This window comes from Rhyacophila brunnea, unplaced genomic scaffold, assembly GCF_057557595.1.
Source record: "Rhyacophila brunnea isolate RB1 unplaced genomic scaffold, BYU_Rbru_1.0 scaffold_7, whole genome shotgun sequence".
In the NCBI taxonomy this organism is placed as follows: Eukaryota; Metazoa; Arthropoda; class Insecta; order Trichoptera; family Rhyacophilidae; genus Rhyacophila; species Rhyacophila brunnea.
Genome location: NW_028233339.1, coordinates 39,598,037 through 39,615,616, shown reverse-complemented (window position 1 = coordinate 39,615,616; position 17,580 = coordinate 39,598,037). Strand labels below are relative to the sequence as shown.

The 17,580-nt window shown below is 33.3% G+C and overlaps 1 protein-coding gene across 3 annotated transcripts in view; it reads left to right on the top strand.

Moving 5' to 3' along the window:
* LOC147064850 (uncharacterized) overlaps positions 1–9,252 on the top strand; it is a 31,046-nt gene extending 21,794 nt beyond the window's left edge. For 2 of the 3 annotated variants that reach the window (XM_085957912.1, XM_085957914.1), the window contains 5 exons: positions 1,691–1,740; positions 2,632–4,842; positions 6,496–6,693; positions 6,991–7,077; positions 8,966–9,252. In XM_085957912.1, coding sequence (XP_085814038.1) covers positions 1,691–1,740; positions 2,632–4,842; positions 6,496–6,693; positions 6,991–7,077; positions 8,966–9,014 — 2,595 coding nt within the window. In that variant the 3' untranslated portion in view covers positions 9,015–9,252. The remainder of the gene's footprint in view (positions 1–1,690; positions 1,741–2,631; positions 4,843–6,495; positions 6,694–6,990; positions 7,078–8,965) is intronic. The other variant, XM_085957913.1, reaches the window with a different exon arrangement.
* The last annotated feature ends 8,328 nt before the right edge of the window (positions 9,253–17,580 follow it).

Genomic DNA, 17,580 nt, shown 5'->3' with positions numbered 1-17,580 from the left:
TTCACCGGCCTATTTTTTTTTTATCTATCTTGAAGATTTTGTCAGATTATGGCATTCATAATTAATGTCCTTTTATCTGATTCTCTATCAGAAAAATGAATCTGAAGAACAGTTACATATGAATTGAATTTCAATGTTTTTACTTACCCATTATGACGGCCACCTGCTGCGATACGTCGCAATGGCTAGTGGATGCATTAACCACTAGATGTTTTCAACTCATAGCGATCCCTTTTTATCCCTGTGCATATTTTACCTTACCTTATTACTTCTGCAGCGGTAACCCCGCCTTATTCCGCTTCATTCCCAAGTATATACTGTGTGTAGTCATGCTCACCCACCCGTCTTTGCTACGTGTTGCAGTGGGTGGTTGTCATAATATACGCGAGCTCTTAAAGTGAATTAATTATTGTATTTTTAATGAAAATACAGTTGAACTTGGTTATTAGGAGGAAGATGGGACTGACTGAATTTGCTCGTTATAAGCGTTACTCGTTATATCAGAGAATAGGTATTTTTAAATGAGCGATCACATAACACAAAAAGTCGCAATTCAAACAAAAATACACAATTAGAATTTTTCCCCGAAATAAGCATGGCATTCATAAACTACAAAAGAAGTTTATTGTAATGAGCGCTGGTAGGTACCTACTGATTTCACAAACCTTGGATTTTTACATGCAATTTCAATCAGATGCGTGAAAAACTCTTTCAATATTGTCAGCGACAACACCAATTAGGAAGGTACTTAGACACTTAACTAGTGTCATAAACGTAATCTGATCCCGGCGGCATCCTGTCCGGTCGGATTTTATTGCTCAGGGTCGAAATGTTTTTAAACGATTGACACATTAACAGTTTTAAGAAAATTTTTGATGATTTTAGCTCGGTATATCCGATAAGTAGATCGTTATAAATGTATGGAGAAAATCATAAACTAAAATGTCAACAAATGTTTTCTCGTTACATCTGAGATCTCGCTACATCCGTGATCGTAATAACCTAGTTCAACTGTAACATGTTACACTAATATTACACAACTGAAAATTTTTGTTTTTATATATTATATCATAAGTCTTCTTTTTGGATCTTTTCTGATAATTACTGAAGCCGTAAAGGTATTCGTCAGGGGCTGCTCTCGTAAACATTTTATTTTTAAATAGTTACTATCATAAATCGTGATGTTTTAAAACAAACTTTTTCAGTTCACATTTAAATGCGTACCAATTTGTAACTTTTAATAATTACTTACCTCTCTCTCGGTGGTTACTGCTATTTCAAATACAAAATACTACGTTGATTATTTCATCGATGTTGAACGAAAGTAAGTTATCGGTATGTCTAAATCTAGATGTCTCATTGGTTACCTATGTAACTTTGTTTACATTAAAACAATTTGTATTACTTTCTTACGACCTCATGGAATATTCATGAAGTATTTCATTGTTTCAAAACATTGTTACGAGCGCAGTGTGTTATTTTTAAAATATGTCACAAAACTTAGAAGCGTGTCTCTATTACTTCTCTTGTAATTTTTTAAAAGTTTTTTCTTATCCGTGTAATGGTGACACGATAATGCATGTTAGTGTTAAAAAAAATGTTTGATTAAATATTTGTAGATTCAATAGTGTTTAAGTAATGGAAAGTTTTTAAGTGTATGGCTGTATTAACACTTTGTTTTTTTATCCAGAAGAAACGTGCGTCCAAACAGAAACAGAGCAGTGACAGCAGTCGCAATAGGTACGCACCCTTAATTTTAGTAATCAGTTATGGTTTTAAAGCTCTATGGCAATGATTTTTCAACCAAGGGCCATTTTATCAAGAGAAAATATTTAAAGTTAGATTTTCGTCTCGGCCAAAAATATAAATATAAAATTGGAGGAAGCTAGTTGTGAATAATTGATAAATAATTCCACGACCACTACGTCAGAAAATATTTGAATGTTTTAGCTTTAAAATCATACTAGAAATATGAAAAAACATTTATTGATATAGAAATATACAATTCGGTGGCGTTTGGGCATAACCAGTTAACTGCAAAATGTTGAATTTACAGGAGAACCATTTTAAGCTTTGAATTGCCCACATATAATTTCAGTTCATTTTTTTGCTTGAAATTGAAAAAAACATTTTAAAATAAATAACTAAAGAAGAATATGACAATATTTAGATTGTCAATTATTTCACTAATTAGGAAAATAAGGTCACTTATCAGTGATCAAACTATGATAAGGTCATTGGTCATGTTTTGACCAAACTAACCACTGTGTTTGTTCACATATCATCATATTATTACAATAGCGTTTTGAGCATTTTAAGTGAAATATAGATATCAGGTTATTACCAAATGGAAGATAATACTATAGTGACCCAATTTTTACTCTTAACGTAAAATGACCAAAAAAGCAGTTATCAGGTTATGCCCAAACGCCACTGAATTATCGTTTTATTGATTTTATCAACCAGAATAATACTTGCTATGATTTGAATAATTGCAAATGGGTTAAAATTCGTGAGTTTTGTTTTTTTGGTTAAGGCAAGCTTAGAGTGCCTCCAAAAAATCAGTATCAGTATACTTCAGTGTCAGGTGTTTTAATATGATATTACAGTTTCGTATCTTTTTGTTTTCAGTTCGCCTGTCGAGATTCCTAAAAAGAAATCTAGGAAAGACCGCTTTGATGATACATTCAAACTGACCAACAGTAATGCTAAAAATTATGAGAAGGATTCGCACGACAAAGGCAAGAAAAATAAAAATGAGAAATATGGAAAAATTGACAAAGAATTCTCATCGAATTCCAAAAAATCCCTAGCCGATGAAAGTGAAACTAAACTATCGAAAGCCGACAAATCCGAAAGAAACAGTGATCTTAAAGAAGACCGCCACGATAAAAGAAAACCTGCACATATTCAAAAAAGTCCTTCAAGGGAAAGAAACGATTCGAAGAAACCGTCTGAATCCCGGCGAAGGAGCAGATCTCCCACCGAAACCTCTCACCGACGTAGCAGAACTCCCAAACGCAAACCCGCAGACAACTCCTCGACCGATCGAAACAAGAGAGACTACCACCAGCCCAGATCTAGTCATGCCAAGAACGACAGAGACAACTCGTACTCCAGAGGCAGAAGAGAGAATGTCAGCAGATCCCCCGTGCATTCCAGAAATGATCCCGATAAGAGGCACAACCGAAGAGGAAGCGTCTCTCCCAGACCTGACAGAGACAAGAATAACTCCAAGAAGTCTCAACGCTATGACAGTAGCTCTCCCAAGAGACAGAAGAAGAGTCATTCCCCCAGGAGAGATCGGAGCCGTTCCTCTTCCTTTAAACAAAAAGAAAGATATAAATCCCCTCCGCGAAAGAGAGACAGGGATAACAGGTCACCAAAACATTCTCACCGTGAAAGGAGTAGTAAATCTCCAAAGAGTTGGAAGAGAGAAGCGGAAAATCGAACGCATTCTAGAAGACTGTCTGCAGAGAGGCATCGTCCTGTGTCTCCTAAACGGTCTGCCTCCGTTGACCGAAAGAAATCTCCCAAGCGTGCCAGGAGTCCCTCACCTCGAGAAAAGAAGCACGCCGACAAACATTCGACTATTCGGGACGTGTCTCCGCCCAAAAAGAACAAGCTCACTCTGCAGAGCACTGTGCAGTCAGTGACAAATCAAGATCGCAAGAAAAATGATACGGATAAACCTTCCCGCACGCCTGATAATTCTCCTCCGAGGAAATCAACAGTTTCCGATGAAGCCGACAAACCACCTAAAGATGATCCTAAGACTGAAATAAAAAATGATGATATTCCAATTGTGAAAGAAACCAGCGACAGATGTGAACGCATTGAGATTTTAATGCATTGTAATATACCAACTCCGAATGAATGCATCATGGTAAAACAGATCTCATTCGAATCCACTATCATAGACGGCTCGTTAAATGAAAAGTCTCAGGAAGAATCGAAATACAATGTTCTTCCTGCCGCTTCGGAGGAATCTAAACTTCCGAAAGTGATTGATGACGTCATTTTGCCTTTAAATGATATCGCTGTTCCATCGCATAGTAAAAATGGATTGAGCACCGTATCTACGGAAGACAAGAGAAGTCCGTCAGCCGGTTCTAAAAGCAGTTCCAGTCTAAGTTACTCACCGGCCCGACGGAGCCCCGAACGCTACATTGACATCCTAGATAAGCTATCAGAAAAGGATAAGTCAAAGTACATTCAACCGACCAATCAACCCTCTAAGTCTAAGAAAGGATCAGGGAAGAAAGATTCGAAAGAGCCGTCTGGGAATGATAGGAAACAGAAGTCAGTAAGAGCCGTGCCGCAGCCTGTAGTCCGGCTGCGAGCTTCATCCAGTGAAGACGAAGACTATCCTGATGATTCTGAAACTCTCAAAATAGAAGACGATGATGACCGTGAAATTAAACAACTGGACTTACTCAAAATTGGCTTGGCCGCCATCGCTAAAGAGTCAGTAGAGAAAAAAAGACTTCAGCAGAAAGCTAGGGATGAAGGAAACATCACGTTTCCGATCCTCCCTTCTGCGAGCACTGCAGGAGTTTCTGACGTTCCCCGGAGTATGCTGCCCAGTGTGCTCGACCGTAACGGGTCGGCTTCGTCGGAGAGCATGGACATATCCCCGGAAAACAAGACAGTACCCAAATTGGACATCATCGAAAGGGAAGACGCGGATGACATGGTGCAGGAAATTGCCGTTGAAAAGAGTGAAAGTTTTCCTACGGAGGCAAACAGGCGACGGCTGCAAACTCCCGACAAAAAGAGGTCTTCATCTAGATCACGATCCCGATCACGTTCATCTTCTTCTTCCTCGTCTGCATCGTCAAGGTAACTCATCTTTGAAATATTTAATTTACAATGTCTTATACACAGAATTTCATCAAACTAGTTTAATCCAATGTTAGGAATAAAATGCTTATTAACTTTTCATACAAAACAGTTACAAACATTTGAATCTTCTACATGCATAAATAATGGTATGGAGGGGTTTATGCCGACAGGTTGTTTTGACTTTAATTAAGACCACGGATTCGGGCCAATCGAATTTTAGATATATTTTTCCTGAGATATAAGACGGAAGTAACAAAAACCTAAGTGAAAATTTATGTAATAATTGTCAATAAAAATTTACGTTTGGATTACAAATTATTATTAAAACTAGGCTGGTAGGTACACGCACCTTGGCGCAAAACGTGGCTATTTTGGTCTGTGGCAGTTTTGAGGGATCATCCACTACTGGACGTTATATTTTTCTTCAAACTACACATAAGTGGAAGTAACTGCAATTTATTCCGTGATGTTAAAGTTCTGTATTTCGTTGTTGGGCAGAGGTATACATGTGTGTCCCGTGTCAAAGTTACTAACTCTGTCGATTATAGGATTTTGGATGAGGGACTATATAAAGTTAATTAGTATATTATAAGTATGTTAAGTGAAAATTACTCGTTTTTTTTAAATTATATTTTACGTGTACTACTTTAATCCTCACCTCATTATATCTGAGTAAGTCACCCTGTACGTTTAGTGATTTTTTTGAAATGAGATATGTTTATCTTGTTCAGTCATTTCTCTTCTCTTCTCGCATGATACAACTCTGTATGTACTATTGGTTTTAAATGGGTTTTATTTAAGATTTTTATACAAACGTGGTTCTATTTATCCACTATGGCTGGGAGGAAATAATTATTAGTCCGGAGCATATAATAATTAAAAAATAGTCTATGGGATTTTGAATAAAAAAATTGAATGGCTACCTGAAACACATTCTTTATGGTTCTCTGGGGGGCCGAGAAATATTTCAGTAGTTATGCATTTCTTGATTTCTTTTATCGTTATCGTTAATAACTGGCCAAACTTTTGTTGAACACGTATAAGAGATTTTAACACATTGTTTACACCTGTGGTCGAAAATGAAGAACTTGGGGTATAACTAAGTCTAATAAATAATCTGTATAGGTACTTTGTAGGAAAGATGTATATATCATTATCGTCACTGTTCTGGCAGAAGACACTAATTCGAAAAAATTACATATTGAGTTAGTTATACCAAAATGTTTCTTATTTCAAACTTTACCATCTGAAAACCTTCTTAATAAATAAATAGTCTTTATTTTAAAGTCATCCTTTTTACAATTACTTAATAAACTCGCATGATAGACCATTTCAAACATTTTAACAACTTCAAAGTCAAATTACTCAAAAGTAGTATTCTCCAGTTAGTGTGTTCTGCCAGAACAGAGAAGTTATGATACACTATCTTTTTTCAATCATCAATCAATGCATAATCACATCATAAATTATGTTAATAAAATCAATGAATATTTTGTTAAATGTCTTCATTATAAAATAAAAGCATTTTAGTTAAGTGTCCAAGGTTATAGCACTTTTTCAAATTATTATTTCGTCAACACATGCATTATATTCTGTCATTGGCGGTGAATCTATGCTCATTTTTACCTACTAATTTGTTTGCTCAAATAGACGCTGGAAGGGGAAGTACTCTTCGGGCAGTTCACGAGGCAGCAGCCGCGAGCGTTCGCAGAAGTCTCCTGCTGACAGGAAGCGGAAATCGCCCTCAGAGAGAAAGCGACCGTCTCGCTCATCCACTGCCTCCTCTTCATCTTCCTCTGATTCTTCCAGATCCTCGCGATCCTCCAGATCCGGCTCCGCGTCGTCAAGGTAATCTTTTCTCGAAAATCCAATTTTTATTTTTCTAGCAAACGTACTCATTCCTTTATTCTCAGTTTTATTTTATTCAAAATACATACTAAATTATACAAAACATCTAGAGCTGAGTGGGAGTCCAACAAACATTTTTCTACAAACATTCTACTGTCTATAGACCCCCATCCGAGTTAGACACAATTATAGATGTGTTCGAACTGGCTTTCAGTCGCTAGAATCAGCAAAGGTCCGTAACATTTAGCTTACATATTAAATAGTGTTGGCAGTTTTTAATTTTTCTGCGTGTTTCAGATCTGAATCCGGATCCCGTTCAAGGTCACCGTCTATCCCCCGCCGCATTGGTTCTCCAAGTTTCCTCGACAGGCGGCGCATCACCAGGTAACCGACCGTCCGTGGACCTGTTATGCTGCTGTTTAGAACAATAAATTATAATTTTTACTCTTTTTTCAATCGTCAATGTTGCTTTTTGAGTGTTTTAAGTATTTAGACAATACTATGATTTATAATTTTTAGTTAGTTGATGTTTTTATTGTAAAAATAGTTTTTCTTAGTTAACTAGTGTCCCCTATGCCTGAGTTATATTTTAATTTACAGCAAATTACAACCATATTGATACTGTATTATTTTTGAAAAACTTCTCAGTATAGACGGCAAATTTAATTTAATTTAATATACGATGGCCAAGCGGCTTAGGCGTCGTCTTGTAATGTCTTGGATCCCAGGTTCGAATCCTTGGTTTGGCAAATACACATTTATTTTTCAATTTGTGTTTGGAGTCAAGACTGTGGACCACTAACATCCATTTCTCGTTAAAACAAAATCTGTTGATACATCCTCCACTCTGTGGAGGCCCATATTATGATCCTCGTAGGATCGAACATGGTGAAGTAGTACATATTCAAAAGCCATACAAAATATATTATGGAATATAATATGTTTTAAATATAGGTTAATGAAATAACGCAGTACAGTAAAACCCCATTAATAAAAACACAGTTAATTCGCCATAATTTAAAATAATTTTCAAAATTTATAAAATCTATTTATAACGATTTCCACTAATTCATTGGATGAACGATAGGTCACCACTGAAATTGATTTGAAATAAATTATTGTATTGGAAACAGAAACATTTTTTTTGCCATACATTTTTCGATTCGCAGTCCGGTTGATTTTAAATTAACGGGGTTGGGGTTTTACTGTATTTCTTTGATGCAAAATGAATTTTAATTTGATTTACACTTTGGAAGTGTCTCATGGTATATTCTACTCCTTATTAATTTTTCCATTTGTGGAGTATTAACAATATAGCAGATGAACAGTATCAAACGAAAAGACTTTTGTGCTTAATGAGAAAATTTAGCTGATTTTACATTTTCGAGTTGGGAATTTTGACAGTTACCCAAAACAAACCATGAACGCATAACAGTGGCGAAGGGTGAAGGCAGGCTGTTAAGATCCGACGTAAATAGTAGACTACAAATTGCAGATTAGTTAGTTTTTAAAATTCAATTAAACCCTGCCCTGCCATAATCTTTCTATAAAGTATCTAAAATTATGCCATTAAATCATACTATCATAATTTTAGATATTTTATAGATAGAAGAATATTTTTTATCTATTATGGTTTAGTTTAGGCAAGGCGTAATGAATTTTAGCCAACACCTGTAATATGTACTCGTAATTCAACGAAAACAAACAAGTATTACTGAAAAAGTGTGCACTATTTTTATCAGATCGACCATAGCACACATTAACTATTATCATGGGTTGGTTTAGGCAGGGTTAAATTGAATTAAAAAAACTATCCAGCACCATCTGCAATTTGTATTCTTATTTCAAAGAAAACAAATAAAAAGAAATAGTTAATTAAAAATTAATAGCAAGTTCAAGTAATACATCATAAAAATATTGGTGAAAGCCATGACGTCGGTTAGTAATTAAAGTAGTAGGTACCTACTTTAATTTAATAAACAAAAATCGATTACCAAAGTAGCTTGATTTCGAAGAGAATTGAGTATTAAAAAGGCCAATAGTTAAAATTTGTCGTAATTAGTACGTCGCCTTGTAGCATAAAGGATAAATGCGCGGACGGGGCGTAAACAGCCTACTTTCACCCCTCACCACTGACGCATAATCATAAGATACGGTGCCATACGGCAATGAAATCAATACGATACACCTATACATATTCATAGAATCCAAGAAGTTCCATACTTATGTTTTGTTCCAATATTTTATTTTTTTGCTTTCTCTTTTTTTTTAGCAAATCTTCAAGAAAGTCGTCATCGAGTTCCACGAGTTCTGATGATTGAGATTAGGCTTAGGCTTACCTGATTAGTTGTTGTTTTTATAATTTAATTTCAACACTCCCATGTTATTCTATTGGTTTACAATCAATAATATTATTATATGCATAATATATCTAGATCTAGGCTGAATCACACATTTATGTAGATAATGTCTTATTACAATTTGATTGTATACCCTTATATGATTTGCTACCGATGTCTTAGCTAAGTACATGTTGCCAATAAATTGTTTTTTTCAGTATTTTTTGTTTTATTATTTTCATTTCATTGTTTTTTTTTTGTTTTCAGTTTTATTTACACACATAATACAATTGCACATTATTAGCACAAGATTAAATCATTTAAATGTAGATGTAGTTGCATGATTGCACTTTTTTATTGTGTTTTTAATTTTTAGCATGATAGCTTTAATTGAAGGATTTTAATTGAATAATATTAGTACTAATTCTAAAAATATAAACAGTTCACAATTAATTGAGGTAACATAATGTTTTAAAATAGTTAGTAGCAGTTTTCCACTGCGTACATATTAATGTGTGTGAAACAGAATTAAAACAGGTTACTGGTTTGTATGAAAAGATATAAGCGTTTTATCCGCAATAATTATTATAATAGGCTCTGTACCTTAGGGCTAAATCTTGAAGTCACATATCCAACATTTTGCAGGAGAGCAGTTTTAAGTCTTTTTATTCAAATGTCTCTAAAAATTAAACGTTTCAGATATCCTTGATTATTTTGCTAATGTTGAACTTCTGCACTTTTGCAATTAATCATTTTGCTATAGACACAATCACTGCTAACCTTTTAATTACCACATTTAAATAACACGTTAATTATAACTAATGGCCAATGACTCCAAACGCGCCAGTCGCGGTGTTAGCACTAAATGACTGAAATAGGACATCCACTCTTTCAGCTCTAAACTATAATTAATTGGGCTACCGTTTTTCAGCATTAACATGAACAGCATGAACGTGAATACACTTTTAAATCTGTATACTTAACTTATTCACTGCGGACCTGTTAATTACTATTTAATTAATGTGCTAATAGTATCTAATGGCCAACTTATTGGCAACGCACCTGATGCGTTGGACGCACTGAATGAGTTAACTCAAAAACAATAAACATGTGACTTCCGCATTTTCAAGGTACATAGTTTATACCTTCAACATGGTGAATAAAATGTCATTATTTTTTCATAGACTTGTCATCCTTCAAATACTAAAAACATCAATATCGATATTTTTACATGGATTAAGTAAATAAAGGATTATTTGAGAAGGGACCTAATTTAGAAAATGTCAAAAACAGTTATATAGAGCAGGCATGTGAAAGTCATTTTCAAATTGACCATGAGGAAGCCCACTTGACCTGCTATTATCACTCGATTCTAATTGTATTGCACAGCTTGATGCAGGAGTGAAAAAAAGAATATGTGAATCCGCACACTTTAAAATGAGGCGTAGTCCTCTTACCATCGTGCAGTAGGATTAATAGTTTGGCAATGATTGCCCAAAAGAAGACCATAACTTATAATGAGAAATTGAGTATTGCTTGGTGAAATACATGGATTGTTATTTAATTTATAACACTCAGTTTTCTCTGCCAAATATAATAATGTTTGTTTATAATTGGAATGATAATGGATCACAGCATACTTGAAGCTGGACTTGCCTGATATCTTACAGTTTATAATCGCATATTTAACTTCAAAGTTGATTTACTCAATTCGGTCACATCTCAATGTGTACATGACTGAATAATTTTATTCGTTATGGTATAATAGTAAGAACTGAAAGGGATGCCATACATTCAAAATTTCATGTTAGGAATGACGGCTGCCTGTCCATCATCCATCCTAAAAAATTGTTTTTATCACAGTATGGATATTTAAATCAATTGATTACCGAACACAATTGGGGGATTTACAAAGGTAAGTAATAGCTATCTACCGATTAGTAACGAATGATTCAATTAACCTATTTTGAAAATTAGGACAATTACTAAAATGATTATCAAACGATTGCATTAGCATGTTTAATTATTAATGATTTAACTACATGTTTTTAGACTTGTGATAAGTGTTTAATATCAGAGAGTATTTTTCAAAAAATTAAAGTTCACAGTAAATTCATAGCTATCTAAATTACATCAAAACTGTTTTTACAGTTTTCATACTAACCATAATTAAATATACGATATTTGATTTGGAATGCCTTCAGAGTTGCATTGCTAAAATATAGCCTAATGTCCTAATATATCGTTAGTTTGTATCTCACAGTAGGTACAGTAAAACCAGAGTGCCTGTCTCTGAAGCCGTGGATGTGGGTTTAAAACTCGCATCTGGCAAAAATCACATATTAACGTTTCTCTATCTTGTAAAACTTTTTCGTCAAAAATAATATTTTGCTAGTATTATCGAATATTTAGCTGTGTGTGAGATTCTTGCATACACCATAATCTAAGTCGTGTCCGGAAACTTGTATATATGCAGTTAACCGTATCACACTTCACCGTGAAATGTTGTATTGGAAATATATGGCCGTATATTAAAGACCGTCCGACCTCTTTGGGTCGTATAGTACTGACATAAAATTCATGTCTAAATAAAACACGGTTCTCGTAGGTTTACACTTTACAGGAAGCCAGCAGCAATTTTTTTTTTGCATATAGCCGATATACTGAATTATTTGTTAGGTTAGGATGGGTTTTCATTCTTCGATTCATGCATTTGCCAAATTCAGCTATGAAAATTGAATTAATGTTCATATTGAATCTAATAAAATTGGAGACCGTATAGTATACGATCATCTCTTTCCGATAAGAAAGCTCAAAGCGAACTGTGCCACGGTGAAATGTTTTACGTACAATTTACATGTTACCAATCTAAGTTACCATTTTGTATAGTTTATTTTTTGTTATCATTTTTAAAAATTACGAACTTAAATTTAAATCGAAAATTAGACAGTTTTTACCGCGTCTTGAAAAAAAAGTTACATGATAGAACTGTGATGCTCTTTTTTAATGTATGTGTGATCTAATTAATGGCTAATAACCATTCACTGTAAAAAGTCTTGATATAATCTCCGCATTGTGGATGTCCATACAATCTACATTGGAACAACTGAACAACTTTTTTAATTTCAAGTATCCCACTAAATGCAAAAATTTAACCTTGCTGTGATATTTCTTCAAATACTTTCCTTCTTATATGTTATATATTCAAAAAGATATTTTTTTGTATCAATTATAATGAATATTCAATATTTTATTTATGACTTATTTGAAGAAATAGGTACATGATGTACTCAAGCATCTACTTCTGACTGTTTTTAAAAAAAATTTACCTAACAATACTAATAGCATGGCATTGTGGTCATGCAATTCTAACATATATCTAACAACTAATTTTAGCGCTCGAAAGAGGCCGATCCCGTATCGCCGGCCGACGCCCTCCTCTCATTCTTCAAGCAGTGCCTGGAGCAGCAGACCCTCATCACCGCATTCTCTGTCCCCCTCGCCTGCTCACACCCTATCACCTATAAGATCTCCTGTCTCGCCTCCACACACTTCACCATACAATTAGATATAATTTATTAACAACCTTTACGTTAGTGATAGCTATGTTCATGTCATACTGCACTGAAAGTGTTCTTTAATCTAACTAAACTAATATGGTAAACTGTGAAGAAAAATGACTTGCTCATAATTTTCTTTGTTGAACTTATCCCATTGATATATAGGATATATTAGGTAATTTCAAGAATGATTTTACGCTATGTGTTAAAATTAAACTGGCTTCTCATGTCGGTCATTTGCCACTGTTGATCCCCTCTCTCTTCCTTAATTGTGAAATATCACTGGATTCATGGACCGAATAGAATAATTCTTATTTTCGCGCATAACTCAATTGGCTATCGGTAACACCAAAATTGACGATTACCGAGAACATAATATGGTAAGATAATCGTCGACCCAACTGACACCGATTTTTGCTTGAGACACGAGCAAACAATAGTAAATACGTTATATTCTGAATCTACCAGTAACATTAGGATTTTAGGCAATCGAAGCCGTCAACTGGTCAGTCCATCGGTATGAATGGAGTTTAATATTATCAATATATAGACAACTTCCTTCACAAGAATCAAAACTGACAATGGGCTCTGTATGATTTATGGGTATCTCCATAAACGGCAGTGACAAAATTTCAAACTTTGACATATCCTCAATCTGTCGACTGGGGTGAACTTCACATATTATAATACAAGCCACATTCAATGAGTAAGTGCATTACAATATGAATGAGAAAACAAATCCGTTCCAAATGCTTCCTGTGTGAATGTGTCGCATATGTATCATTTTATATGTGTAATTGGACTGTGTTATGCATTTATTGATTCAAGAAAGAATGCCAGGTGCTCTGTCTTTAACCTAGTACATACAGACCAATATTCTAGAACCATCTTGTCACAACTGTGATTGTATAACGCAATAATATGCAATGCTAAGGACTTAAGCAAGGGTTGAAGGCATAGATATTAAGTGCAGGGGTCCGTAGCTCCACAAATCGCCGCTGATAATGACAAAAAGCCATGATACAATGGTAAAGCGATACATTTATCTGCCCACTACCACTGTATAAAAACTATCCCTTTGTTATCCACATTTATAGTATGTGGGGAATATATACACTTTCAGTGCAGTATGAATGTTATATCGCTTTAGGAAAATGCTTATTTTTAACCAGATTAATAGAACAACATCAAAAATAATAGATATTATCAATACTTTTATACAACGAGGCGGATTGAACCAAAAAACCCACGGTTATCGGAAGTAAACAATTAGAAAATTAATTTTACTATGAATTCTGGAGTAGTAAATAACTGAAAATATTTCCATATTAAATCTGTATTCAGAATTCATTAATATAAGACAAATAATGGCCTATTTTAATTAACTAACATATAATATAGACAACGTAGAGCAGTATTCAATAAATACAATAATAGTACCAATTATAAGCAATGCAAGATACAATAATTGATTTAAGCTTCTATGAATCGAAAATTAAACAAGGTTTTGCAAAAGCTCTCAGAAAAAGTGCAACGTGTCATCTTTTTGTAATCGATTTAAAAAGGTCCTGGCTTATTATTTAAATATAATGAATTTTAAAGTTTATCTTAGTAAACTATTCGCGTGACAGTTATTATTGAACAATTTTACTAAAAATAATTGCGTACCCTACATTAACACAAGGTTGTCATAAAGTTTTAAAGTATAATATTATAATAGATATCGTTTGTTTGTAACCAGCAGCCCAATTTTAGTAGCCATGTTTAACGTTAACACGGAATTAAGCACCTCCACCACAAAAAGTATGACCATTATTTATTACTATGGTAATATTGTGGAAGGACGGTTGCTATATTTCGTGTCATTAACACTCCCGTTACTGTAATGTCGCCTCCGGTTACCCGGCCCATTAAAATGAAAATATTCCAGTTAATATGCACTTCATATTTTGGCTATTCAAATCATCAATATTACATCTAATTAAAATGTTATTATTTTTAAATCAAAGGCATTAACCAAATACATTAAAATTTTATAATTGATATCCGTCAGATTTTATTTGCCTGTCATAAATTATAAATGCACATTGCATCCAGAGTGTCGCATTCAATTAGAAACAAGAGATAGAAAAGTATATGCGACAAAGAGGCATATTTAATTGTGAGAAAGAGATATGAAAATAAGGCATGAGATCAAGATAGTATTATGTGTACAATAATTAGATTTTGATGTCTTGATTGTCTTATAGATAAAACAAATAGCAAATAATGATGACGAAACCTTATTAGATTTATTATATAAAATAGACATTTTCCTTTTATCTAATGTAATATTATAGTCCATCTCGTGGGGTAACCCAAGGTGACATCACTGGAACTGACGGAATTTATTAGTACTGTAAAGGGAAGGTTAACGGTAAACACAACTAATAGAATAGGGCTGCAGTCAGCCAGAAACTGAAAATATGTTAGCCAGAAGAGGTTCCACAGATTTTTTAGTATTTCAAGGGTTCCTTAGATTACAAAAGGTTGAATCACTGCATTACGCTATGCCAATCCGCCTCCCAACTTAACTGAATAATAAATTATTGTAATAGTTATCAAAAATTAGGAGATTGTATATTATATTATAATGCAATATTCATTGTCGGCATTTTTTTTTTGATATTATATAATTTATAGTTAAATACACTGATCTACGATGAAAGTTTATCTCATATGTACAATAAAAAATGGTTGATTGTACTCATTAATAGATCAAGCGATATATCTGCCAAAATAAAGTATGTATTGTTATTTATTATTTTAAATGTGCGATGGCGGTTCTTTTTTTTTTAGATATATCCCATAATCTATAAATGTCTACTAGCATGGTTCAAATACTCCTTTCTGTTTATATAATTCCCTTGCAGTAATTGAAAACAATTATTACAATGGGAGTTAATAAATAAAGCTTGTATAATTTGTGAAAAGATGTCACTGAAATATGGATTTGAAAAATAATTCTTTTCCAACACTGATGTGTAATGAAATCTCAAATAAATTAGAAAGTTTTTATCTGATAATAAGATATTAAAATGATTCAAATGATGAAAAGTTGTTGACATCAATAGACAATTATTGAAAATTAAGAAGTTATTGAGCCATAATAGCTATGACTAGACCTAGATCTACGAAAAGAAGATTTGCTAGTTAAATAAAACTAATGCAATTTATAACTTAATGATATTAGAATAATGTACTGCCGAACATTGTAATTAGTGATGATAAAAAAAACATTCCCATAATAATTATGTAATTATTCATTCTAGTCTTTTGGATACCTATTGAATACTTCAAAAACAAAAATCCAATCAAAAATATACTGTGATTATCTAAGTCAATGATATTTCAAGAAATTTCATGTGTTATCATTTAATTTAAATATAATACATTCCTAATTACTTATTTATTTTAGTCTTAGAATTATTTATTATATTTAAGTAATTTATTATTGTGCAATGCTTTGATAAAATGATTTTAAATTAACGTATGGTTATAATGGAGCCATTTAGAAATGTACTCTTATATACAATTGACTCTTGATTACCAGGGGTAGACGGAAATAGATATTATTCACTGATTAATTCAAAATAACCTAATCATCATAACATTCCAACCCAATGATGTTGAACGATTATTTTGGCAGTAGGAAATATGGCTTATGTGAAAATATAATAATAACAGTGGATCACTTAGCACTTGAGGCATCTAATTACAAAAAGCGACAAGTCCACAATTCAATATTTTCAGGAAACAATGTTTTTATGTTTCAAGCTTCAATTATTTGTTTTTACGTGAGATTATTTTTTCCGTTGTATTCTATGTCGAAATTAGAACCAAATGGCAATTTGTTTTAGCCGATAAACTCTTAAATGTAATAAATATAGGCAAAATAAAATTGGACGTAGCGCTACTTGTACCTCACTTTTAAATTTATTCCGCATAAGGCACATATTTCCGTGGCACTGTCATGCGTTTACCAGATGTTACAGTATGGGAGACGCCCTTTTCAATATTTAACGTTCCCTTATTGGTTGACTTAAACACGCGCGAAATCAACCAAGCTTTAAATAATATGAAACACGGACTTGGAGCTTTTTGTTATAAATCGAGACTTATGTCTATGTTATGTCGCGTTTTGAAATTTATATATCAATACATATTGTGTAAAATTATACAAAGAATACATGCGTATTTTTTTCTCGATTTTGACCAAATGTGGACTTATCGCTTTTTGGAATTAGACTCCTCATATATTATCATATATCATAACATGCGCGAAATCAACCAAGCTTTAAATAATATAAAACACGGACTTGGCACTTTTTGTAATAAATCGAGACTTAAAATATTTTTTTTCTTAGGGTTATTTCGCATTTTGGAATTTATAGATCAATACATATTGTGTAAAATTAAACAAAGAATACGTGCGTATTTTTTTCTTGATTTTGACCAAATGTGGACTTATCGCTTTTTGGAATTAGACGCCTCACTTCTCAGTATCACAAATAGTATTTTGCCGTTTTACCGTGATTAATCTGTCTGGTTAACATGATCTCAGTAAATTAAGTCAACCGCAAAATATGTAAATGAGATTATGATATAAATTTATGAACTGTGATTAATCGGTAATAATTTGTTGACTATTTAACGAATTAATTCTCAATAATTGTAATAATTCTCCTCAAAAGAATTGCAATTTGATATTGAGAATATTATTAAGACTTTTATTTTGGGTTGAAGTGTTAATGCCTGTTTCTCCCGTGGTACAGTCTTCTACCGAAGATTGGTAGGCAAATTGCAGTACATCTCCACAAATCGGTAAAATAATGACAAAGAATTGATCAAAATGAAATTGCAAGGTTTTCGAATACTCATCCATCAATAACCATACCAATATTTATTATAATGTGCAATTTATTATATGATATTATTTAAAGCAGTCA